At 45.8% G+C, this 26,045-nt stretch overlaps 1 protein-coding gene across 6 annotated transcripts in view; it reads right to left on the bottom strand.

The window, feature by feature from the left end:
- Window positions 1-26,045, bottom strand: part of TSC2 (TSC complex subunit 2) — a 90,296-nt gene that overhangs the window by 30,320 nt on the left and 33,931 nt on the right. For 3 of the 6 annotated variants that reach the window (XM_088464763.1, XM_088464764.1, XM_088464768.1), the window contains exons 17-30: window positions 25,875-25,997; window positions 24,544-24,650; window positions 23,894-24,050; window positions 21,882-22,004; window positions 21,403-21,537; window positions 20,747-20,936; window positions 20,034-20,127; window positions 18,832-18,934; window positions 18,656-18,750; window positions 15,296-15,418; window positions 14,013-14,177; window positions 7,278-7,436; window positions 3,995-4,098; window positions 2,352-2,531 (exon numbers count right to left, since the gene is read on the bottom strand). In XM_088464763.1, coding sequence (XP_088320889.1) covers window positions 2,352-2,531; window positions 3,995-4,098; window positions 7,278-7,436; window positions 14,013-14,177; window positions 15,296-15,418; window positions 18,656-18,750; window positions 18,832-18,934; window positions 20,034-20,127; window positions 20,747-20,936; window positions 21,403-21,537; window positions 21,882-22,004; window positions 23,894-24,050; window positions 24,544-24,650; window positions 25,875-25,997 — 1,858 coding nt within the window. Of the gene's footprint in view, window positions 1-2,351; window positions 2,532-3,994; window positions 4,099-7,277; window positions 7,437-14,012; window positions 14,178-15,295; window positions 15,419-17,506; window positions 17,531-18,655; window positions 18,751-18,831; window positions 18,935-20,033; window positions 20,128-20,746; window positions 20,937-21,402; window positions 21,538-21,881; window positions 22,005-23,893; window positions 24,051-24,543; window positions 24,651-25,874; window positions 25,998-26,045 lie in introns of all 6 variants that reach the window. The other 3 variants (XM_088464766.1, XM_088464767.1, XM_088464765.1) reach the window with 2 other exon arrangements.

Raw genomic sequence — 26,045 nt, 5'->3', positions numbered from 1 at the left:
TGCAGGCATTTCTGGTAAACACCTGTTCCCTCTGGTATCGATGTTTCCATGGGTGCTCAAAAAGATAAAATAGGATGTTCGAGTGATTCTGGTAGCACAGGAATGGCCCAGAAGGTCTTGGTTCAAAGAAGTTTTAAGCATGGCATAGGAGCTAGTATAACACCTGACATTAAAATCAGATTATTAAGTGTTGAAGCCGTGATTCTTAGATAAAAATACTTTTCTAAATGTGTGGTTCATATCTTCTCAAGACTAGGAAGTCTGTTTTGGCCAAGAATTACCACAGGGCTGAGATGATCTGGTGAGACATGAAGTGGTTCCCTCTATCTGCTTTGCAGCTGGAACGGTTATGAGGTTTCTGCAGGACAGTCTGGAAAGGGGCTCAAAACTCAGCTCTTTGAGGGTTCAGGGATATCAATCAATACCATCTTATTACATACAGTGGAGACCTTCTGTCAGGGAGGGATGCATGTACAGCTGCTACACATCCCCCAGCAGCTTCATAGGTTATTACAGCACCCTCCATTTGGTCCTATGGTCTCCAAGTTCAATCTAAACCAGGGATGAGGAACCTCCTGCCAGGGGCCTTAAGGCCCTCGGTATCATTTGGTCTGGCCCTCAGAGCTTTTTTCTGCTAACCTCATTTGGCTAGCAGGGTGCCTAGAATGGCACCCTGCAGCCAGAATCTGTGCAGCAGTGCTACCTGGAGCATAATTATGATGCTTCAGACGGTCACACCGCTGCCCTTACAGCTCCTCAGGATTCTCCGGGCATTGCTGTAATCGCCGGCAATTGTGGCCCCGCCCCCATGTCACATCACGCAGAGGGGGCATGACCTAGACCAGGCCCACAAATATTGTTATATATATTAAAATGGCCCCATTCAGAAAAAAGGTTCCCGACCCCTGATCTAAACCATGCCATTGGGATCTTGAGATAAGTCTCTAGAAGGTAGAAGCTCGCTTCACTTTCTGGCCAAAATTTTCATTGAGAAACTATGTCCATAGAGCCAGGGAATTGCTCAGGATGGATATTTGTAGTTTACGAGATCCATTAGAAGGCTGGGCAAGGTCTAAACTTTAGTAATCTGTTTGGCTTACTTTAGGCAGAACACCCTGCCCTATCAGGGCACATTCCAGCAGATTGGTAGGAGGCACTTAGGCAGCATGGCACAGGTCATTGGTTAAGCAACGATGCCAGACTGTAACCTGGTCTTCGGCAAACACTTTCACAAGAATCTACTGATTCAATAATGCCAGTTTGGGTTCAAGTGGCTGAAAAATTGCCACTTCTGAGAATAAATAGTTCTCTCACATTCCAGCAAGTGGCACTGGGCGACCTCTCTAAGATCTTTTGCCCTAGTTTCCATTGTTGTTTTCAGCTCTCTTTAGATTACAGTTCTTGTTGGAGAATGTGGTGGTCTCCTGTCCCTCTCACCTTGCACTCCTGGCTCTGTCCTTAGATAGTGTTAGATAAAATACAGAGTTTTAGGCAGCCAATGGGGTAGAGAGGGATGAGCTACTGCAACTGCACTATGCCCAGTGTTCCAGTGTCCCCCTTCAGATCCAGAGAAAAGAATGTAATGAAAGTACAAAAATCCAAAACAAAGAAGTATTTGTTGAATTGTTACAGGGTACATAGCAGTTAATATAACTTTATGTTAAGAAAACTGTACATACTGTAAAAAGTTTGACTTCTGCTAAGGAGATGTGAAAGCCTGTTCTGAGAAAAGTGCAACTTATAGGTGTTCGGGCTATTCAACCCAATGTCAAATCCTTAGTGGATGAAGGAGAAATATAGACTGAGGTGGAAACAGAAGGGTAGAGAGGTTAAGATAAGGGTGGGGGAGGTGGAGGGGAGCTTCAAAAAACAGAATTGGGTGAGTAGTATGCATCCACCTCAATACAGAAAGCCATGTGTGTGCGCAAGATGGGGGTACAGGATCATCATATGTATTCAAATGTAACAGTTTAATATAAAATGTTCCTACACCTCAGGACGAGCTCACCACATGGAATGTAGGGCTCCAAACTAAGCTGAGAGAATTCCCAGAACCCTAGTCAGAAATTACTATTTACAAGTCTCAAATGTGCAACTAAGGAAATTGGAAAGAATTAAAATATAGGAAAGACTAAATTTAGTAGTTTGGCTTTTTCTTACAAAAAGGGACTTTCTCCTACAAAACATTAATCTAGGGGTGCTACCGCCAGATACAATTACACGTGTCTTTCTGGCTAGATTCTGCTTCCATTTCTCAGCCTCTGCATATATATCTGAAATCTCCCCCCCCCATTTAAGGATTTGACTGTATGGGTTGAAAACAATTAGGCACACGCCAAGTGTCTATTCACCTGTAGGCCTGCGTACGAGAATCTCTGCCCAGCCCTGTGTCAGCACCGGCACGAAATCAGCCAGCGTGGCTTTCTCCTTCTTGACCTGTACCCTACGGGAGGTCTTCTCTGCTCGGCTTCCTGTCCCACCAGGGGAGGACAGAGTACTGCCCTCAGCACCAGCTCGCAGCCCATGTCCACCTGGAGAGAAACGGTGCATGAACAAGCAATACCCAAACTGCTCCTAATGTAAAGCGACATCAAGCAAGCTTTTAACTATATCGGTTTCAGACATATAGATGAAAGCAGCCATTATGTGGGCTGAAGCCAATAATCGAGACGACGACAACCTGCCAACTCCGTGGCAGGAAGTGACCTCACTGGAGCAATGTGGCATTTTGTGGCTTTCTAGGCACCATTTTCATCAAGATTGGTACACCCAACAAAATGGCTGCCTCCTTGTCCATGTAAGACAGGTCAACAATGGTTATAAAAAGAAAAAACCCAGCAAGACCTGAATAAAAAAAACTTTGCATACAGATGTGTCCTCATACACTATTGCCACAGTCATACCAAAAAGCCCTTCTAGGTGCACCAGGTCCCATGCGATTAGGCTTGCGCCAAGCCTCCTTTTCGCCCCAAAACGCATCTGCGCAATGCAATAAAACTGCTTAACGACACTGCACACATTAATTTGATGGGCGACTCTTGTACATCTGTGTGCGACTGAGTCTGAATCAGTATATGAAGTGTTTTTTCTTACGCCAAGTTCCCCTTGTGCTTCATCTGTGACTTTGTACAAATTCCTGTGCGGTTAAAGTCGTTGTCCGGTATCTCTGGTACAGATTGAGTGGCGTTTCGCTGCGTATGTGGTCCAAATAATATGCGGATTTAAATAGTAAGTCAATATGCTACACTGTGGGCGCAGGTCACTGGCGCCGGGCATCTCATGACACATTCCGTGTTGAGGCTAAGGGGTATATTTACTAAAGTGAGGGTTTTTAGAAGTTGAGATGTTGCCTATAGCAACCAATCAGATTCTAGCTATCGTCTTCTAAAAGGTGCTAGATAAATGTTATGTAGATTCTGATTGGTTGCTATGGGCAACATCTCAACTTCTAAAAACCAGCACTTACGTAAATATACCCCTTAAGTGTATGAGGACACACCAGTATATAAAGATACACACCAAATGACCCTATATTAAATGCTTACAGAATGCATTAGGACTAGTAAACCACAGACAGGAGCATAAAGGGGTTTTCATGTCGTAAATACAAAATCTCTAATATTCGGTATGCAAGAAAGTAAGCCTGTTCCAGGTAATCAGTTGACGACATCTAATTTCTGTTAAAAGTCAGTAAAACGTATTTTCTAAGCAAATATTGATTAAACATCACTTGTAATGGAAGCTGGCATTTTGAATTTGTGCATGTGATTCCCAAAGACCCGCACGACAGAAGATTGGACATCTAATAGCTTGCCAGTCAGTTGTCAGGCTCAGACGGAAATGAACAAGCTGGCAGTGGCAGAAGAATGCGGCATACAGAGGACAAGACCAGCCACAGGATGGCTCATGGCACTCTCAGGTGCCCTTCACCAATATCCCAGAGTGAAAGCATTAAAAAGGGAGAGGCGTCCCCCTACCAATGACGTGAGCTCACCAGACATGGAGCGGACTCTGTGACGAGACGTTTGCAGACCCTGCTTTCTCGCCTGCAGGTCTATCTTAGGAGCTTCTCGGACTGGTTCTGCTGGCATGGGTGCCCTTCAAGGTAAAAACGGACACCAAGGTTACAGACTTCAAGTTTATAATACTAGACAGATCTGAAACATGGCTATGTGGTCAGAAATCTCTCCCAGCACACAATGAATCCTAAAGTCGGGCATGCCCGCTGTGTGCACCTCTTATGTTTAGCCTGAAAAGTCAAATAGGAGTACACTGTGATAATCCGTCCTGTGGCAGGATGTGTAATTGTGAAGAAACTCTGTTACCAAATATTCTGCAACACTGTATCCATGCAGTGCTCTCAACAAGATCCTAGTTGTAAAAGCTTACATTGGAAACAGCTGTGTATCCTTAGCAGGACACATGTGAAGTGTTTCAATATATGGGAATACAGAGCTATATAGTGCTTTAGAACCCAGCTATTGCAGTCGTAATTTAAATACCGGGGAAGGCTTTAGGTATTCTAAGGTTGATTCATGTGATGCTCCAAATACAAGATAACACAGAAGATTATGGTTATTTATCCAGATGTACAGACATGAAACAGCACTGAGATCTCATTTAACCCCATAATCAGTAAGGCCATCTTTATGTAGCTTCTCCAGTAAGTTAGATTGAGAGAGCTGCAGGGGGAACAATATAATCAAATGCAGAGTAATGAGGACAAATGTATGATAAGAGATTGAGTCTAATGGTGCGTACACGCTGGGCGATAAAGTGGACGACTGAACGATAATGATATCGTTATGTCGTCCACTTTATCGTCCATTTTTAACCCCAAAAAGATGAACGATAACGACGGGTCGTTCGTCATTATCGTTCATCGGGCTGACATGCAGGCCAACCTGACGACCTCGTCAGGTTGCTGCATGTCAGGGAATGGAGGAGAGAGCCCGGCGCTGAACGATATCGTTAATGATATCGTTCAGCGGCTGTGCTCAATGTCATGAACGACAGTGAGCACAGCCTGCCGGGGACAACACTACACGATATCGCTCAGGGAGCATATCGTGTAGTGTGTACCCACCATATGAGCCATATCCAATTAGCCCCGAACACTGTTCGGGCGCTAATTGATCCACACGACCGGCGAAAAACGGGGATTTTCGCCAATAATCCCCGATTTTCACCTATATTTTTATATAATTAATAGGATAGTTCGCCCGTTAACACATAGGAGCCGCGATAAGCTTGCGGCCATATGTGTTCTCGCCGTTTTCTGGTCGAAAAAACGGCACCTATCGTGGATTTTTCGGGACACAATAGGACATGAAAAAAAAAAAAAAACCCCGATAAGTGCCGTCGTCATGCCGACTACGGGGCTAACTGGATAGCCCCGGGCGAGCGAATTAGCCACGGTAATTTACGCGGCTAATTGGATATGGCCCTATACTTCTACATCAGCAAAGATCCTACTTGAGTAGAACGATATAATTATCTTAATTAATGCAAATGTGATAAATAATGGGCCACAACACGTGACTATATATTGACAAATACAAAATAAATTTACTGTCAATAACGTGGAAAACCTGGTTGCCTATAACTATTGAGGCGATTGAGTCTCTCTTATATATGGACAATACAGTAAACCACATATGCATTTTAAATATCAATTGTGGTTTTCCAGTACGGATTTATCAGGGATTAAACATTTGCTTGTATAAAGGGATCACACATGTTAGTAAGGAGTCCTAACCTTGTGATTTCTTCATAGCACCCCAATAAGAGGGATCTCACGAATGAGAAACTACTAAACGTAATCATTTGTTACTCCAGATACACTAATACCCCTTTTACACCGGAGCTAAAACCCGGGTTTTTGAAGGGTTAACCCGGGGTTGCTCCCTGGTGTAAAAGGGCAGAGGGTTGGATCGCCAGGTCGAGTGACCCGGCAATCCAACCCAGGTAACTAGCAGGGTTTAACACTGGCGTAGCCCGTGAAACCCTGCTATGGGAACAGCGCACTCCGGGTCATGAAGACCTGGAGTGCGCTGCTAGCTGGCCGATTGGTCCGGCTTCAGTGGCGCTTGGAGATGATGTCATCTCCAAGCGTCCACTTTCACTCCGCAAAAGCCGGGTCTATGCAGACCCGACTGCGGTGTGAGCGGCGCTGACTTGGGAATATCCCGAGTCAGCGCCGGCAAAATTCCGGGTCTGATCCTTATAGGAACTTTGTTCCAACTCCAGGTCAGACCCGGAATTTAGGTGGAAAAGGGGCATAAGTGATAACTTAATTTAGAGTTTCAAAGAAAAACAAAACATTAATCCAAAGATCCCCCATACACGGGGCGATAAAGCAGGCGATCCGACTGATTGGTGCGATTTGCCTGCTATATCGCACCGTGTATGGCCCAGATGTCGGGCAGAGCGCGCTCCCGTGGGGTTGCCCATCGCACCCCCTGATCTTTCTGCAGGACCATAAGATCAGGGGATGCGATGTGCAATCCCATGGATTGCTCTGCGGGTGAGAGAGGGGGGAGCTGGCATATATCAAACGGACGGACATCCGATCGCAGTGTGTGCGGACCACCCGATGTCAGACGGATCCAGTCACCTCGCATGGTGCTATCGCACAGTGTATGGGGGCCTTAAGTAATAAGAATTAGGTCACACTGAAGAGATTCTATAATTTTATTTCACGATTTTCATTTCTTGTCACATTTACCCCTTTTTTTTTTTTTTTTTTAAACTCTATTTCACTGGTCATATTGGGACATTTTAGTATATACCTAATAAAAATGGATTTATTTTTTTTTAATCTTGATTATTGTGTGCCATACAAGAGACATCTTCTCTTCTTGGTATTCTTGAAAACAATTATACATTGTGTCATTTGGCAGCGTTCCCTAATCAACAAATCATTTGGGGTTATTTGTCTATTTAATGTGTGCAGATGTTTCTATTCCTTTGTGTTCTTATGATCCTAAATTCCTACCAGACATTTAGCTAATCGCCCTTCTAGCCCCTCACACTTCTGTATCGGGACATTTGCCGGATGCTGGGCACCCGCCCAGGGCAAACCCTTAACAGTAATATCCACTTGTGAACCCTCCAAGTGCTGTTCCAGAGCTCTGCGGATACTTATTTGGCCAGAAGTCTGACCCAGGATCCGCTGAGGAATGGGTCAGGAGGAGGCAGAAACAAAGACTACTATTGGAGGTTGGATGACCAGGAACTGTTCAGAATTACCAGACTTGCTAATAACAGGACATTACCCGAATTCAGAATCGCCCTCCTTTGGGACATCCCCAGTATCCAATCCAAGAAGTGAGCGTGTTCCCCTCCCCACACTAGTTGTCACAGTCACCAGCTTGTTCCCAACGAGCCAGGTCTTTGTTCTTCCCCCGTCCAGCAGAAACTCTCCAACCGGGGACCTAGAAAAAGAACACAGCTTAATGCACAGATAAATAAAATAAACAACAAAAAAACCCTCAAAATCTCATCTGACCGGTCACAAATCAGCAATGGCACTAGAGAGATTGCGAGACTTTACTTTCATTACTAAAGGGGGTTTTTCCCCACTTTATATTCGTATTAGCAAAACCCCTCCCCTGAGATTTCCCCCATTTATTGTACATCACAGAGCCTCTGTGCAGAAAATAAAATAATTTAAAAAAAGAGGAGACATGAGGTAGGGTAAACATGTATTCGTGATGTAAAACAAAAAGATATGGTAAGAACTTACCTTTATCTCTGTTTCTACGAAGTCCATAGGGTCCACAGGGTTGACCTTGGGGGTATAGGTTGGGAACCAAATCCGGGCACCACGCAGTTAAAGCTTTTAGCTCCCAGGATGCACTGGGTCCACTCTCCCTATAACCCCACCCCCAAGCCAGAGGCACCTCAGTTTGTAAGTAGCCAAAGGCCGGAGGAGGAGAGAAAGAAAACTAGAACACTCAACCATACTCACAGAGAAGGAGACAGGAAACCGGCGACCAGTAACACAGCCCATATGAAGCCAGGTGCGTCTGGGCGGGCGCCCTGTGGACCCTATGGACTTCGTAGAAACAGAGATAAAGGTAAGTTCTTATATCTCTTGTTTTCTACTTCAGGGTCCATAGGGGGTCCACAGGGTTGACCTTGGGGATGTCCCAAAGCAGTTCAACCAAGGGTGGGGACGATCCTGTGCTGAGAGGAGAATCCGTCGCCAAAAAGGAAGCATCCTGAGAGGCAAAGGAAACCAATGCCTAGAACCTTAAAAAGGTGTGGACAGAAGACCACTTGGCCACCTAGTAAGGCAAAACAGCCGAGGCGCTATAGCGAGCCGCCCACGAGAGTCACATGGCCTGAGGAAGACATAAGAGGCTATCTAGCCAACATTTGGTTATAGGCCGGCCATCCTTTCCTGTGAAAACCAGAAATCTCAGACCCCAAATAAGGAGTCCGACTTCCCTAAGGAACTTGAACGGATCACAGAAATCCAAAGAGGCCGGACCACAGTCAATGAGGCCACACCAGCCGAGAGGACTGGGGACTGAATGGCCCTACCATAAGTTCCAGAATAATATGGAACCTAAAAACCACTTTAAGAAGAAACACAGAGCGAGAGCTACTCACACCCTGACATGATGCCCTCCAGAAGAGGGAGCTCCCAAATCAGAGACACTCTCCTGGTTGATATAAACCACCTGAGAGAAAGAGCCTAAGCAATAGACCATATAATGGCTATCACAACCAGAGGTTCCATTGACTGTCCCTGGAGGGAACGAAGAACCACTACTAGCTCCCAAGGAGCCCCTAGGGAGGACAAATGGAGGCAAAATCCAGAAAACACTCCAAAGGATGAACTGGATACCAGAGTGGAGCAATTCCATATCTTAACCATACTGACAGTAGAGATCCGCACTGTCAGGAAAGCCAGGCCGAGGGTGAAACCCAAGCCAGCCGGAAGGAATGCCAGAATATCTGGAAATCCTGGACACCGGAGGATCGTATCGACAGGTACAATACCATAAGAATTATGGCTGCCACAGGTTGTGGTAGGTCCCAGCAAAAGCTGATCTATGTGCTCTAATCATTCCAACGATGACAAAGCCAGGGAAGCCGTAGGGACACAGTCAAAGACAAAACCAAGGACCCTGAGACAACAGGCCCGGGCAGTGAAGCATCAGGAATGGAGTATCGATGTTGAGACTCCGAAAATCCAAGTACCCCTGACATCTGGGGCAATCAGGAAAGCATCTCCGTCTCGATAGAAACACTTCCAAAGACCTCGAGGAAGAAGGGAGACCGGAGAACACAGGTACACAAAGTGGAAGGACCACTTCACCGACAAAGTCACTGAAGGTCGCTTCAGAACTCCCAGAGCTGGACTGTAACACCATAGTGTGATAAAGTCAGAAGGCCATGAGGGTCACCTCAGGGGGCCCCCCCCTGCTCACCAGGAGATGAAACCTCTTGTGGAAGAGACTAGACCCCGGGATGCACGTCGAGACGGCTGAGGAATCCCGCTTCCCAATGGAGAGCTAATGAAATGAACGCTGCCGAGATGGTCGGGAGGAGACCCTCGCACTACATCCGAATGTGTGACATACCTGTCATTGCAACCCAACGAACAGTGTTGCTAAAAAGGAAGCCACTGTCATGACCAGTGTCAGACTGAGCCTTTTCAGGTTCACCGTGAAACAAGAGTTATGCCAGAGAGAAGGCCCAAGACAGCCTAAAATTCCAAAAAGTCAATTGGCAGGGTGGAATCAACAGACACCCAACTGCACTGAAATGGATGCGAACTAGACACTGTCCATAGCAAAGAATACCCTGGACGAGATGGCCATAGCCACCCGGACAGGGACAGACTTGCCTCCGGAGAGAGCATCATGGTTTGAACAGTGATCTGACAGAAAAAACTCGTTCCATCTGGAGATGAGCCAATTATGGAAAGGCCTGGAATGGAACTGAGCCCATTCCACCCTTCCAAAGGCAGACACTGAATATTTGACCATGCATCCCAGAGTGTAAAGACATATGTCGACTGCGTAGACATCCATGTACACCTATTCCGTCTTACGCCAGAAGAATTCTCAGATTCTGGGAATCCAGCAGGGCTCCTAGATGAAGAATACCCAGAGGGATGCAGGGAGGACTTTTTCCACGTTGATTAAACGTCTGCACATTGAAGAAGCCACGGTCATCCTGACCTGGCTGTAAAGTACACCGGTGATCCCGCTAAGAGCAGGAGGCCGTCCAGGTACAGGAGCATTGGGATATACTGAACAGGAGAACTGTCAGAAAATCCAAAACGCTGGTAAACCCCTGTGGGGCTGAGGAAAGTCCCAAAAGACAGAGTCCGAAAAATTGTAAGGGTTGCTGTGATACAGCAAACCTCAGCCCATGCTGATGAAAGGTCTCTATAAGTACCCGTAGGCACAGGTCCTGTATAACCAGTGATGCCATAAAGTCCCCAGGTTCCAAACATCGCATGATGGAGCATAGGGATTTCCTCCTGAGCCCAGGTAGCTTTAGGAACTGGTTCAGGGAATTGAGACAGAATAGGCCAAAGAGGACCATTCAGCCACCGCACCAGAAAGAAAGAACAACCAGTCCCTTGCTGATAGTGGGGATGGCCTAATTAGCTCTGCTTACCGCAACGACTATATGGCTTTCTGGATTTGTAAAGAGGCCGTCTGAGCAATGAGAGGGCGTACCCTCCTACCCACGTAGCCGCGGCAACTTGACACTAGTACCGGGTGAACTGAGAAAATCGGTATCTCCCAGTTGTAGACCTGTCCAGTCAGGCTGAAGATATATCCGTAGGTCCAGAAGCAGGATCGGCTGGCAGTCCAGGCCTGCTCGGTACTGGATATGGCGGCCCTTGTAAAGGCCGACAGTCTAGGAAGAAACAGATCTTTAGGCTGACCCTGAGGACAAAAAGACTTGACAGACTTAGTCTGAGGCCTTGTAGTGGGCGTAGCTGAAGGCGGTAAACTTGTCGTTAGTAATACTGCCAATGTTACTACAATCTTGTAAAGGTCAGGACCAAACAAGATCTTCCCTATAGATGGTATCTGCACCTCTGCATTCCCAGAGCGCAGTCATAGGGTATTACGGAGGATACAGTCGCAGCCGGAACTCTGAAAGTTAGGAGACTGGTATCCAGCATAGGTATTTCCACCTATGACAACTGCATATATTACGTGAGCAACCAAATACATTTGAACCCCAGACGTGTTGGAGGGGAAAAAACGTTACAAATGCATCAGCCCAGTAGGCAAGAGTATAAACCAACCATGCTATAGCCATGGTAGGATGGGTAACAACCCCTGAAAGAGAGTATACTGATTACAGGCAGAGTTACCACCTACGTATCCGAAGAATCCGACCACGCAGGAATGGGAGGCGTAGTAATGTCTGTAATCAGACGAGTAACACGCCCATCCCCCCCAAAAGGGGCTCATGATGACCCTCAGGGAATTTGGGACAGGAGACCAAACGCTGTTGTAATACCTCGTATCTGGCAACAGCCAGAGTCCCGTCATGCGATTCACCCACTAGTCAGCAACAGGGAACCCGAAGGCATGTTAGACTGAGGGTGTATGATACAAGTGCAGGTCAATATTCACTCTAACCAGAATGGACCTGCTACCAGCCCTAAAAAAGGGATAATACCTAAAATAGGCTTCCCCCCTGTGTAAGAGGGAAAGAGCCCAAAATAGTATCCAGTGCACGGCAGAGCCAACTGGGAAGTAACCACAGGGCGTCTACCACGCTGAGGGGAGGAGCCGCTGTAACAGGGTAGGCTTGCTCCCCTGGCCGGCTATTAACCCCCTGGACGCCGGCTCCCTGAGCCAATCGTTAAGTCCCTGGTGGTCTAGTGGACACGGGGTATGGGGGGCACGCCGCCACTGCCGGCGCCTCCGGTCTGTCCCCAGAGACCGGAGGCACAGGACTGCATTTGAAATGTGCGGATCACCGCAAGCGGTGATCCGCAACCTTACCTGCTCCCCGTGGTGATCCGCAACCTTACCTGCTCCCCGTGGATCCGGCAGCAGTCCTGGGCGCCCACAGAGTCCGGCTAGTACAGACTCTGGGGTCCCACTGAGATCCCCAGATCTGTACTGGTGTCTCAGCGCCAGCGGGGTGACGGAGCGGCAGCTTAGACGTCCTATGGACAGTCCGACGCTGCCGCTCTGAGGAGTCCCAAGTCCTTAGGAAAAACTTTGTCCCTAAAAAAAATAAAAAAGAAAGCTTAGGGGCTGCTAATCAGCTCCCCCTGCGCCAACAGTGACCCAACTCCGGCCGGGCACCAACTTAAATTGAGGTGCCTCTGGCTTGGGGGTGGGGTTATAGGGAGAGTGGACCCAGTGCATCCTGGGAGCTAAAAGCTTTAACTGCGTGGTGCCCGGATTTGGTTCCCAACCTATACCCCCAAGGTCAACCCTGTGGACCCCCTATGGACCCTGAAGTAGAAAAAGATTATTTAGGCAGAATTTTGCCAGTATGACACCATACACCCAAATCTTTGCCCCAATGAGATGTGAAAGACACTCGGCAAAGATTTGCTACACTAATAGATAATGCGTGTGCCTCAAAGGGAAATGGAGAGTCATTGGAGCATATTCTGAGCAGGGAGCAAAGTAAAAAAAAAAAAAAAACCAAAAAACACAAAAACAAGTAACTGTATACCTTGGTAACACCAGGCTGCACTGCATGGGGGCAGATGTAACAAGTAACTGTATACCTTAGCAATAACAGGATGCACTGTAGGGTGGCAGATGTAACAAGTAACTGTACACCTTGGTAATACCAGGCTGCACTGCAGGGGGGTAGATGTAACATGTGCAGAAAGATTTAGATTTGGGAGGGGAGTGTCCAAACTGAAATCTACATTTAAGGTGTAAAAATAAATCTGCCCAGTATCTGTGGGCTACATGCAACAGCAGCCAGTATTCACCCTGCAAGCAAAAAATATATATATCTGCCCCCCCTTGCAGTGCAGCATGGTTTGTCCAGGTGCCAAGTCACTTGCTTTTTTTGGTTTTGCTTCCAACTCAGAATCTGCCCCATTGTCTTTCCACCCGCCAAGGTCCCACCCTCCACCAACACTATCAGCCAACAGTACATGTGTTCCCCATGCTCGCTGCTTGTGGGTCATCCTACAATCCCTTATTCATTCCCTCTCCCAATCTTGCCGCTTTCCACCTCTAACATTTCCAGAATCAGGTCCTTCTCCAACGCTGGCGGCTATTAATACTCACATTAATTCCTTATTTCTAGTCTCGTTTACTGCAAGCTTCTTCTCACCAGTATTCCAAATCTCCCGCATCGCACCTATCCTGAACACCACTGCCCACCTAATTTACCTCTCCTCATTGCACCTCTACACTGGGTCCCTACCCTATCCAAAATAAAGTTCAAACTACTCTCCCTCGCTTACAAAGCCCTCAGCCATTCTTCTCCTCCCTACATCCATCTTTCCATACCCTCCCTTCCTGCCTGCTCCTCCAATGACTACTCCCTCTCATTCTTGATCACGTCTACCTCCCCATCCCTCCCCCCCCTTCCCATGCCTTCTCCTATCCTGCTGCCAACCACTGGGAGGCCCTTACATGCCCAATTAGACATACCCTCAGCTTTCAACCGTGCCGTTTAAACTCTGCCCCCTCCTAACACTCCAAAACGAGTCATTACCCAAACTCTGCTCCTCTCGGCCTCTTTATACCCACCCATGTCCCCTCAAGGATGTAAACCCTTGTGAGCACGACCCTCTTGCTACTGGGTCTCTGCTTCGTAACCATGTCATTTGAACCATAAAAACAGACCATTACAATAATAAAAATGTACACGGTGAAGTGGAGAATGAGACCATGTATATCGTCTGTATCACACAATCATGCGTCTTAGATCAATATAAAAAAAAAACTAAAAAAAAAAACAGACATGGAGCGTACTAGTTGGTGACAGCAAAGCATCGGAAGTTAAATAACCTCCCAAGTGCTGGAGTCATAACTCACCTCTTCGGGACGGCGGTGAAGTTGGAGAAGACGTATCTCGCCATCATGTCCAGGCAGATCTCCGTTAGCTCTAGGTGAAGATTTTTCAGGCTGTCGTCGGCCTGGGCCATGGAGCTTTCGTCTGCCGAGCTCAGGCTGGAGCTGGTAACAGAGGTCTGCATCCGGCTGTACAAAGCAATGAAGGGTTGAGGACAGCATCTATTCACGTCAGGTCTGTCGGAGCATGACTGACTAACCCCTGTAGAGAGCAAAATGTGCCAGGGACGGGCTCTATGACGGCCGTGCAGTGCATTCTACCAGTGCAGGCCAAGCAGTTTCCTGCTTTAAATCAAAAAGTATATATAGTTAATAGACAACAGCTAAACCCCAGGGCAAAGCCTTACTATTTAAATTATGCAGCAATGAGTTTTACCCAAATGTGCGAGGTATAGATCTGTAGCAGACAAACCTGCACTCTAATTAGAACCTAGATCCCTTCTATGTATCCTCAAGCAACAACCCTAATCTCGGTTTTCCCAACTGGGGTGCAAATTTCTACTATAAATTTGTTGCTTACAAAATCGCAAGCCTTTTAAATGTATAGCACCAAAGTGTCCATTAGGATGGAACACAGTGTATCTTTAATAAATCCCCGACACACACATTTTGTTGGGGTTAAAACACTCCATAAAAAAGGATGGTGATTGATGCGCTAAGCAAATATAACAAGTGGATTTTTCCCATCGGAGCCCGATATAATGTAGGAAACCCATAGTCATGATCCGCAGACCTGTTTGCAAGACTTGCAATATGTATCAATCATGCACAAACCGTACAACGCTATGTTTTACAACGATCCCCCACCAGCTAAGAAAAGAACGCAGACTGGGCGCCCCCCCGTCACGTGAAAATTAAGCACAATAATTGTTTTTACTTTTTTTTAATTATTTATTTATTTTTATTTATTTAACAGCTCAGCTAAGTAACAAAAGGCTGCAGACAAGGCAGCACCCAATCACCGAGATGAGTCTACTTGAGGGGGGAGGGGCAGATTTTCAGTCTTTTCTTAGCAAAATGAGTTCTGTTAAATCATTAAAACTTGCTCCAAGAATTTCAGTAGGAATAAAAAAACGTGCATTTTGTGGGTTAGGGCCCCCATGGCTTAGGAGCCGCTAATAAGGTTACGGAAACGGGCACTAGTGTTTAGGCTTGCCATGCAAACTCTCCCTGGCATGCATTCCACCCCACCCTTCCACCCAATCCCACTTGGTGCAGACAGGTCAGAATATAACCCCACCCAATACCTGTACGCAGCACGTTCCGACACACTGATGCTGCGAGATCGAAAGGCATTGGAAAGGTCCCTCAGCTCCTTCACTGGGGAGGAGTCGTTCAAAGCCGACTTGGCGTGTTTAGATAGCTTCAAGCTACCCAAGCAAGACGTGCCCAGCAGGCCATGAGGGCGGGGATGCCCAGCGCCCAACCCACATTTCACGCAAGTTGGAAAGTAAAGTCACCCCACCCACACAAAGGACGAAGGCGGAAACCAGTGAAAGGTCGTGTAGAATGGGTACACCAGAAGGCCCACGGACATCGGAATTGGGGGGTACACCATAGGAAAGGAGAAACAGAAAAAAACAAAAAAAACAAACAAAAAATAAATGCCACAAATGAGAAGGCAAAAGCAGCAAATAAAGTTTGAGCAAAATAAAGAGGAAAAAAAAAAAGGCAAACACAGCAGCGACATCAGAAGTACCAGTCATGTCACAGGGGGCCGTGAGGAAAAAAAAAAAAAAACTTGCCACGTATGCAAAAGTACCACAAATGTTAAAATTTACCAGTCAAAAAGTAGTAATCCGTTAACAATTTGTGGTACCACCAAATACATACAGCTTGGACTAGATTCATTTACAGCCCCAGACTGATCACAAATGGTTCTTTTGACGTCAGTAAATTTAAATATTTAGACACTTTAGAAGAAACCAAAATGAAATTATAAAAAGATTAAACCAACGCTGCAATGGGCCCAATCTAGCTCCATTGACCACGTTAATCCAGATTCTGTAAAATTAATACCGAGAAATCCACCTGTGATTATATTGGAGACAACATCAAGGTAATGCCGGGCAGCCTTAGTCAAAAACGCAATCAGATGACATCTTCGCAATATAAAAAATTAACCAGACCTAAAAACACAAAGCCTTAGCCATAGTAGCAAAAGGGTAAAGAGTTCATCAACAAGTGTACAGACCTTAATGGTACCCACTATCTGTTACGTTACATATTCATTGGGCAGAGTTCAATTCAGTGCGATGTTGAATTGCCGTGGGAGAGAGCTCCCGAAGCTCTGCAATGCACCATTCTGTTTGGGCGGCTAAAGGTTTTCTTCTCGAACACCCCCCCCCCCCCCCCCCCGTGGATGGGAGTAGAAATCAGACAAAAGTGCCGGGCGTGCAGCTGCTTGCCGGCTTAGCACGGCGCTAGCAGCCGTGCACCCAACACTTTAGTCAGAGAAGGCCGTTTACAGCACCTTAACACTCAGGTTAAGTCGCGAGAACCGGCATTCTCAGACTTAACTCATTCCCAACCAGGCAAACAGCGCGGTGTGTGGGATAGACCTTCCACGGCTATTCAACATTGCACTGAATTGAATTCAGCCCAGTGAGACCACAGCTGGGAACTTCTTGACCAAACTGGTTGCCCTTAAAGCATTGAGGTGGGCCATGATATTAAGGAAATGAGAGGTTACAGGGGAGGGGGAGGAACTCTACAGCATGTACAACATCCCTGCACGTGTTACATGCATAGAAAAAAAACAAATAACCTCCCTTCCCAGGAACACAAACAGATGCTTAAGAGCACCTGAAATGCTAAACAAATACATAACGACAGCTTGCGAAACATCTGACAAAGAAAACTTATCTATAGTGGTTTGCGCCCCTGTACTTTGATTCCCAATGCGAGTGTACACAAGCTCCGAGATTACTGGATGACATCACTCTTTAATACACAACTGATCATAATCAGTTTGATCACCCCTTCAAAACAATTGCGCAACACTATCTGACCAGACCGTGGGACTGAAGGCATCAGCTGAGAACCAACTAACATTTAATCAGGTCACTATACAATTTTTTCAGTTCGTTTTTTTTCCCATCCCCCAAAATAAACAAGCCAAAGAACCAATAGCGACCATTGCAGAACAAAACGAAAGCCTGTCTCTCTAACAGCAGGTCCAAAACCACACCCGTCACTGTACATTAGCTCTATTGCTTCAGAGACCACAACCAGCAGCTATTTGGACAGCCCTATGAGAAACATCATAAATTCAGCCAACCAAAGTTGATGATCATTTATTAGCCCGGCACTAAATGCACGCAAGAAGATAGCCAATTGGGAGGACTGGTCAGTATCATGCACGGCTAAGCTTTCTATTAATCCGCTTGCCACATAGGAACACTTTGATGTTGTCCTTGGTGATGGGGGGGGGGGGGGGGGGTGCAAACGGAACATACCTGTTTAGAACATAATAGATTTCCCTAAAAGCAGGGATTGCAGGTCAGTATTTGAATACATATTGATAGTCATCACAGGTGTAACTGCAGTACTAAAATAATCACGGTGGGTCGCGTTTACCATAGAGATGTGCGTTTTCGGGTTTTGCATTGCTTGTAAGCATGACCAGATGACATGATTATAGCAGTTTCTAATCAATTTTACAGAAATCCAAAAGCAAAATCATTTTAAGGGTTTTGCTAAAATGAAAACACATCTCTAGTTCACAACGTAGAAAATGAAAATCTAACAAGCTTCGGCTGTAAGGAGTGCAGTGTTCATTCTCAGTAACACAGGCACATAAAAAAAAGATGGAAAAGTCAGGTTCACCTTAAGGTCTTAAAATAAGGAACAGCTGTGCCGTGATTAATGGCTTTATAAAAAGTATTTTTTATAGCGATTAAACTTTAAAAGGTCACCCATAACGAGCTTAGCAATACACTGCAGATCATGGGTATTTTAAGTGCGGACACGGAAAATATGAGACTTTAATGAGAAACGTTGGAGAAAGGAACATTCCAGGGATAAATATGGCCGTTAATAGGTTGCGTGGAGACAGCTGATCGGCGACACCTTTAAATTCTTCAAAGTGCATTTTAGGTTTAGTGCTCCTTTAGCCTGAAAGAGTCCCAAAAAATGACAACTGCATCTCCTATAGCAGTGGTTCTCAAACTCGGTCCTCAGGACCCCACATGGGTCACATTTTCCAGGTCACCCAGCAGGAGCACAGGTGTATTCATTACTCAGATACGTTTTGAAAAATCCACAGCTAATTATTTCACTTGCGATTCTGTGAGGAGACCTGGAAAACATGCACTGTTTGGGGTCCTGAGCAGCGAGTTTGAGAACCTGTGTTCTATAGTAATCCCCCCTTGATAGACTGATAATCAGAGCCACAAGCTGCACATTAACAGGCTATGCGGAATTAATGGACAGCATGTGACAAAGGCTCAGTCACCAGATATCACAGGGTAATCCTGAAAACTTGTACAGTTGTAGAATTTTGCTTACAGACCCAGGATCCCCTAGACTAGAGAGTTTCTTTTTTTTAGGATTTCTAGGTGCCATAAAGAGAAGTGATCATTTTACTCTACATTAAGGCGGCATACCTTTTAGGCCTCTCATTCAGGCTGGTACTCCGGGCACGGAAGCTGCCTTTCTCAGGTGTGTCGTCAAAGCTCTGCAGAACATTAGAGCGCAGACCCTGATAGGTGGGAGAGGAAAAATGGGCAAAGTAGCATTTATTAGGTTACACCTCCGTGTGAGCCAGATAAATAGTTGTTACCTTAGTTATGTACGGCACAAAGTCTCTTCTCAGCGACAGCCGACATCTGATAAACCACATGGCAATTACGTGGTGGGCCAGGAACACTATGTACTGGTTAAACCTACAGACAGAAGGTGTTGAAGAGGACCATTAAAACTAGGGGTGAGCGGGTTCGGTTTTACTTGGATCTTTAAATGGCATTTTATTGGTTATCGCCTATCATGTGTTTTGGATAGCCAATATAATAAATCCGAATTTGCGGTAAAGTGGCGATAAGAACAGAGTAAATCCGAGTAAAACCGAGCCTGCACATCCCTAATTAAAACTCATGAGAACATATAAAATAAAAAACCCTCTCAAGTAGTCTATTGGATAACTTTAAAATAGAACCAACGAGTCCAGACACTGAAGATGTGGGTTATTAAAAAGGTGCATCGGACCATTGTCATAATTTATCGCACTCATAAGGAGCGTACACACTAGATGATATGCTCCCTGAGCGTCGTTCATGACGTTGAGCACACCCGCTGAACGATATCATTAACGATATCGTTCAGCGCCGGGCTTTCTCCCCCATTACCCAACATGCACCAACCTGACGATATCGTCAGGTTGGCCTGCATGTTTGCTCGATGGACAATGACGAACGACCCGCGGGAAAGTGCATAGTCGTCATCGTTCGTTTTGGTGTTAAAAAAATGGACGATATAGTGAACGACTGAACGATAACGTTCTCGTTAAGTCATCCACTTTATCGCCCAGTGTGTACGCACCTTTACTCTGACAAAAATAAGGTGAAGTGGGTGGGACTAGGACAGTCTGTAGCCAATCAGAAATTTGTCACCTGCATTGCAAAAGTGCAGAGGATTTAAAGTGGGTGGGGTTAGATAGAAGCAGCTAATAACTTAAGACTTCTGTCAAACTAATGTCATATCCTCACCTATCCCTGAGGAACACCCGTCTCACAGACCAAAAATCTTTGAAAAACTTTCAATGCTTTTGTGAGTCAACATTGTATTAATCAAAACGTAATGGGTCATACGTGTCCGCAAAGGGCTACTACCAATTCATTAGACAGTTGAACAAGATGGCCAGTCGTATATATAGGTCAGTGGCCCTATCTACTCTAAGTGCTCTGTCCGTCGGAATTCCCATGCGGGATTTCTCACTCTGCTGTACCTCGTCCCTGCACAATGAAGGAATTGAACACCGAGACTCACTTCGACGGATTGGTGTAGGGAAGAGAGATGGCAAACACACTAGCATACTGCTCTGCGGCAAAGTTCCCATACAGGTGAGGCAGCCGAACCAGTGCTGTAAGACAAATAAGGACAGGAGGAGAAGAGACTCAAATGACGGACTAAAGGGGAGTTTTACCAAGCCTTCTAAAGTGGGCAAGTGGAGTGCTTTTATTGAATGTACTAGATCAACTGTTACCAAACACTGTCCTCGAGGGCATCCCAACAGTCCAGAATTTATGGTTATCCATACTTGATCACCGATGGTTAAATCAAATTGACTGGGGTAGTAATTAAGCCACCTGTGCTCAAGCAGGATATCACTAAAATCTGGACCGTTAGGATGCCTTGAGGACAAGAGTTTGGAAGAACTGTACTAGATAAATGATAGCTAGAATCTGATGGGTTGGCTCAGTTTCTCATCATTGGTAAAATTTCACGAATTATCAAGGAGAGAGATTAATGAAACCTGCTAAAGTGTAAATTTAAAAAAAAAAAAAAAAAAAAAAAAAAGTTTTAAAAACTTTTAAAGATAACAAAACACTTCCCATAACTGCAGACTACGCCACCGAACTCCAAAAATCACAGGCGTTGCATGTGAAACTACATGTTCCTACATTTTTCTACAGACTGTAGCTATTCATCCTAAATGGGGTGTGAAGTATTTAAAGCCAGGGTTTAGAAGAAGGACTTACTAGACAGGAACTCCAGCATGGGGATGGCCATGGTGACTGTAGCGGAAATGTGAGTCAGTTTGACGATGAGCACCGGGAGGGATTTTATCAGGATCCCCGGCATCTCTACCATACACATGGACAAGGCAACCACACACTGCTTGGCACAGCGATAGATGAGGCCAGTTTCCAGACAATGCACCATTTCCCTCTACGGACAAGAATGAACACATTAACATGCATGACACAACTCAAAGTCCAATTTGACTAAACGCGTTGGGTAGTGCACTCTCAACCTAAGATTTCTGCACCTGTCTTGACCTATAGCTCCTTTCCCTTCTCTAGTAGCAGCAGAGATACAGTACAAGCTATTCAGATGTCGGATCTCTGATTTTATCCTGAGTATTCCTTTAAACCAGCCGCTGTCCATTTATTAATAAATCTTACTTCTATTAATAAACTTGGATTACAGTATTACACTATTGTTCAGTCCTATAATGGACTGTGTGGCTTAAGAACGGATTTAGCAGTCTGGGTTCCTTTCTGGGCGTTCAGGGACAAGTTGACCCTACAGGATCTCCAGATAAGCCTATTGTTTTTTCAATTAGTACATACTGACGCACTGAACATATGTATAATGGCGCATAATATTCTGCACACCCATCCCATAATCACACCTGTTTACTGATCTCCAGATGAGGGTGATATGACGTTAACGCAGTCAACACAGGGACCACTGCCAGCTGGAGGTCCGTACGGGAGAAACCATCAGGAGTACTGTGAAGGCGTTCACTTGCACTTCGGTCTGAGAGCTGAAAGACAGTACAACCAGAGACTCTCGATTTTCACAATTATACAAGGGACTCTGTAATACGGTTGACAGAGTTCCACGGAGGTTCTAAAGTAGTCAGGCTTACATTCAGGGATCGATTCAATTAGGCGCAAATTACTCGCGGCTGGCTATATGCTGCAGTTACGGTACCTCTGAACTTGCACATTTTTTGTTCACAGCCCCATAAGGATGCGTACAAAAATCCAAGAGTCCAGGGTGTGATTAGGCCACGAGGGGGGCGAGTTTCGGTAACTCACCAGCTTTGCATCCAATTGAATTGGCCCAACAGAAGACTGAAACCTGTTGCATGACTATACTGCTCACCATAGTGCAGAGGGATGAGGAAAGCTGATCGATGTTGCAGGGGGATGACAGGATGAGCAGCTTGTATCGGAGGCACTCGGGCAGTTTGTTGAGAACCAGTTTAAGAACTTTCCAGTCTGTCTCCTGCAAGGTGGGGAGAAATGAACGTAGCGGTCACCTAAATCTCAAAACATGCAGAAAGCGAATGAGGTATAGAACATCAAAACGCCAAAACAATTGTATTTTTACACTAATGTAAAATTTTCTCAACGTCCACTAGAGGATGCCGGAAACACTGGTGTAATGAGGCGCAGTGTAGGAGAATGAGCATTATTAAAACGCCCTCCCATAGCTGAAGCTTCTCTCTCTATACCCTCATTGGCTGCCAGGGACACTCCTCATTTTGGGATCACGTTAGAGAAAACATATGGACAGTGGCGACTAAAGCACAATGAAATATTTGGAAGTGTGGTACACCCCCATTCGACTCTGACACCTGTCAGCAGAGGAAATTCCTGGCAAACAGCAGCCCCAGGAAGATTATTCGCTGGAACAGAATCAGGTTTAGCTTCATGTAGTTGATGATCCAAAAAGGGAGGTTCTGGGCCAGTCTCCTACATAAAGGCCTGAAGGTTGTAAAGTCCGACTTGATTAGCCGATTGTCCAGGTATACCATTCACCCCACAGGACGTCAGAAGCCATCACAGCCATGCTTTTGGTGAACGCCATCAGCACTAAAGACAGACCGTAGGGAGGAGCCGGAAACTGAACCGCAAACCTGAGAAGGTACGGATGTCCCTGCCAGATTGGAACATGCATGTACGTGTCCCCAGAAACCATGACCTCTTCCTGTGTTTGATAATATAGCTCAGACTATCCAGAGCTTGGGCATTTAGGGATTTGATATTTAAAATGAACCAATGTAAAGTACCCATCCAGTTCCTAAACCAGGAAGAGATTGGGTAAAATCCCCTCTGCTCTTCTGGGACTTAAATTACTCTGGAGAAAGAGAACAAGGATGGGAGTATCTTCCCTTAGGCCAATACGCTTTGATTGCTCTCCAAGTTTGGTCTACACCTCAAACAAAATATGCTGTAATGGAGGTGGATAAAGGGGAAGGAAACAGTAATTTGCTTTATAAAAAAAGAAAAAAAAAAAAAAAGTCAGCTTCTTCTGGCTCTGGTAAAGCAAACGGTCGGTAATCTCAGATCCCCCGATCATGAATGTTCAATGTCTCACACTACCTGCAATAGCAGTGACCTAATAAACCTTGCAGGAGATAATAAACATAGAATTTGACGGCAGATAAGAACCACTTGACCCATCTAGTCTGCCCCATTTTTAAACATATTACCTCAACCCTTATTGATCCTTACTTCTTCTGAAGGATATCCTTACGTCTATCCCATGCATGTTTAAATTGCTCTACTGTCTTAGACTCTACCACCCCTGATGGGAGGCTATTCCACTTGTCCACTACCCTTTCTGTGAAGTAATTTTTCCTCACATTTCCCCTGAACCTACCACCCTCCAGTGGATACCATGTTGGGAGCAGGCAAGTGGCAGAAGGTACTGACCAGGGTACCTATGCCTGTTCCACAGCTATAAGGATGCTGGTAAGAAGAAGTGGAGAATATGAAGAGATAGAAAAATAAAAGGACACTGCAGGAGCCCCCACCTCCCACTAGTATTGTACTTGGAAGAAGAAACCCTGTGCATCCCCGTCCTTCAATAAAAGGGAGGATGAGACAGTTTGGCGGAAGTTTTATAAGGGCCCAGGCTTCTACACTGCAACTATACACACACCAGTGTTTCTAAATTAAAAGAAAAATGGCTTAGTGCAGTGGTTCCCAAACTCTGCCCTCAACAGTCCACATTTTAAGGATTTCCATGGTTGAGCACAGATTGTTAAATCAAATTGTCTGAGGTACTAATTAAGTCACCTGTGCCCAAGAATGGATATCCTTAAAACTTGGGTTGTTAGGATGCCTTGGAGTTTGAAAATTTCTGGTTTAGTAGACTGAACACTATACCTGCTTTAGACATTGCAGTATGATGCCAAAGGCCAGGGAGAAAGGCATGGAACCCATGCGCGGCGGCGCACTCTGGGAGGAGAGGCTTGGACTCCCCGTCGGAGGTGACAAAGTACCAGCTGGCTTCCTGTCAGTCGGCCTCTTCTCAGGTTCGCTCCTATTAGAAATGTCAATATTTAAAAGAGAATGGCGCATTGCTTTACGTTAAGCACAGAGACTAAACACCAAATGTTTTCTTAACCGCTATGTTCTGCTAGCTAGATCTGCTGGGGTCTCTTATGGGTCAGTTTAATAGGATCCAAACAGTTGACCATGCCCAATAAAATCTCCTTACCACCTGAATGAGAAGGGTCACGGGCATGATATCTACTCCACTTGTTTCAAATAGGCCTAGCGGTCAGATGAGCGTAGGGTGAGGCCTAGATCTGCCAGACCCATCGGAGACACTGGCAGAACTAGCGAACATTCAAACAAATGTAAATCTTGAATACTCATTAATCGCTTTGTACGTTTAGTTTTGGGCGGCTTCATCATTTGGGCCAACGATGCAAACATGGGAGAAAAGCTCCAATTGTACAGCGCTGTGTAATAGGTTGGCACTGCGTAAAAGGATAATAGAACATTTGTAAGAAAAGGAAACCGCTACTTACACAATTTCACAGAGACAGTAGGGGCTAAATCTCACAGACCCGTCTTTGTTGGGAAGACCGACACGTCTAAGCGAGTCCGCTCGCAGGAGCAAGAAGAAATCAAACACCTTCCATTAGAGAGGGGAAAAAAAAAAAAAAAAGTATACATATAAGGTTTAGTCGTAATGCAAACAAGCATTGGTTCCCTTACTCTGGCCCGATTAAAACGACGCAATGGCGATGTTTGCGGAGTTGGCCGATCATATTCGTATTGCGCGCATGCGCAGTGAGTTTTTTGACCAAGTGATTGACAGTCAGTGAGCGTTTGCGGGAGGTGACGGGGTGTCAAGTCAAACGCAGGCATTTCACGACTGTCTGCGTGTGTACATAGGTACAATGGCTCCGACGGCTGACTTCCAATGAACATTCTGAGCAACCATGGTGTAACGGACGGGCGTCTGCACAATTCCTGGCGGCTGAGGACACATTTTCACAGAACCATCGCGTACGGAAATGCAGTCGTGACAGGTTTTGCGCGTGCACCTCTGAATCCTGACACTATTTAGGACCTGCACTACATAAATCCAGTGCAGTGTACTGCTCACATCAGCCATGTAGAGTCTACATGGAAGTTAGGATGACAAAGTGTTAAAATGTAGACATTTACCATGCTGACACTAGAATGTCAACATGTTTTTTTTTTGCCTATTTTGGCCTAACCCTAAACAGAACACAAAAATGTACTGTTGACATTACGACCATATCTACATAACGTCCATGTCGGCATTCTGACCGGAAATTTCAACACATGGCCCGACAGTGGCTGTTGAACTACATATCCCAGCATGCACTGTCACAGTTTTGCCATTAGGACATGCTGTGATGTATAGTGCCCCCTAACCCGCAGTATGCCGTTATAGAGGTAGGAATGAGGCATCCACAGGTCCCGTTTTACAAAACAGAGGCGTGTTGCCCCTGTGTTGTAAGTGTGCCAAGGCCAGGGTCTGCATTCCTGGCCCCAGCAGAGGAGCTCTGGTGGTCATTCTGAGTAAGCTTAGGCTAGGGGACGGATGGTCGCAATGGTAACAATGCTGGATCTTCAGACTCTGCACCCAGCCGGTGATGCCAGCAGGAGGAGTCTTTTTTCAGACACCTCCTGCGGCATTACTCTATTTTCACATCGCTGCTGCGTCCAAAGACACGTAAGTGATGCGATCAGCGTACAACGCTGAATAACCACCATAATCTTTTAAACACAAGCCTCTAATTTAAGGCTTCAGTCACAGGATATCTTCATGAAGAACCTTATAAAAGGCTGACGAGAAGCACCAAAGAGGTTTTCTGAGAGTCACCTGGAGGCGGATGCTGCTTGCGATGGGGGAGTTGTACAAGTTCCTGTAGTGCAGCTGGATGTGGTTGACCAGCATCTCATACACCCGCACGGCGTGGCCAGCGGGAAGGATGTACAGCTTGGTCTGCACACAACAGAGGGAGGAGATTAGTTGTATAGAGATATGGCTCCC

Source organism: Taudactylus pleione, unplaced genomic scaffold, assembly GCF_031769625.1.
Source record: "Taudactylus pleione unplaced genomic scaffold, aTauple2 ptg000061l, whole genome shotgun sequence".
Taxonomy (NCBI): domain Eukaryota; kingdom Metazoa; phylum Chordata; class Amphibia; order Anura; family Myobatrachidae; genus Taudactylus; species Taudactylus pleione.
This window is presented reverse-complemented; position numbering and strand designations above follow the sequence as displayed.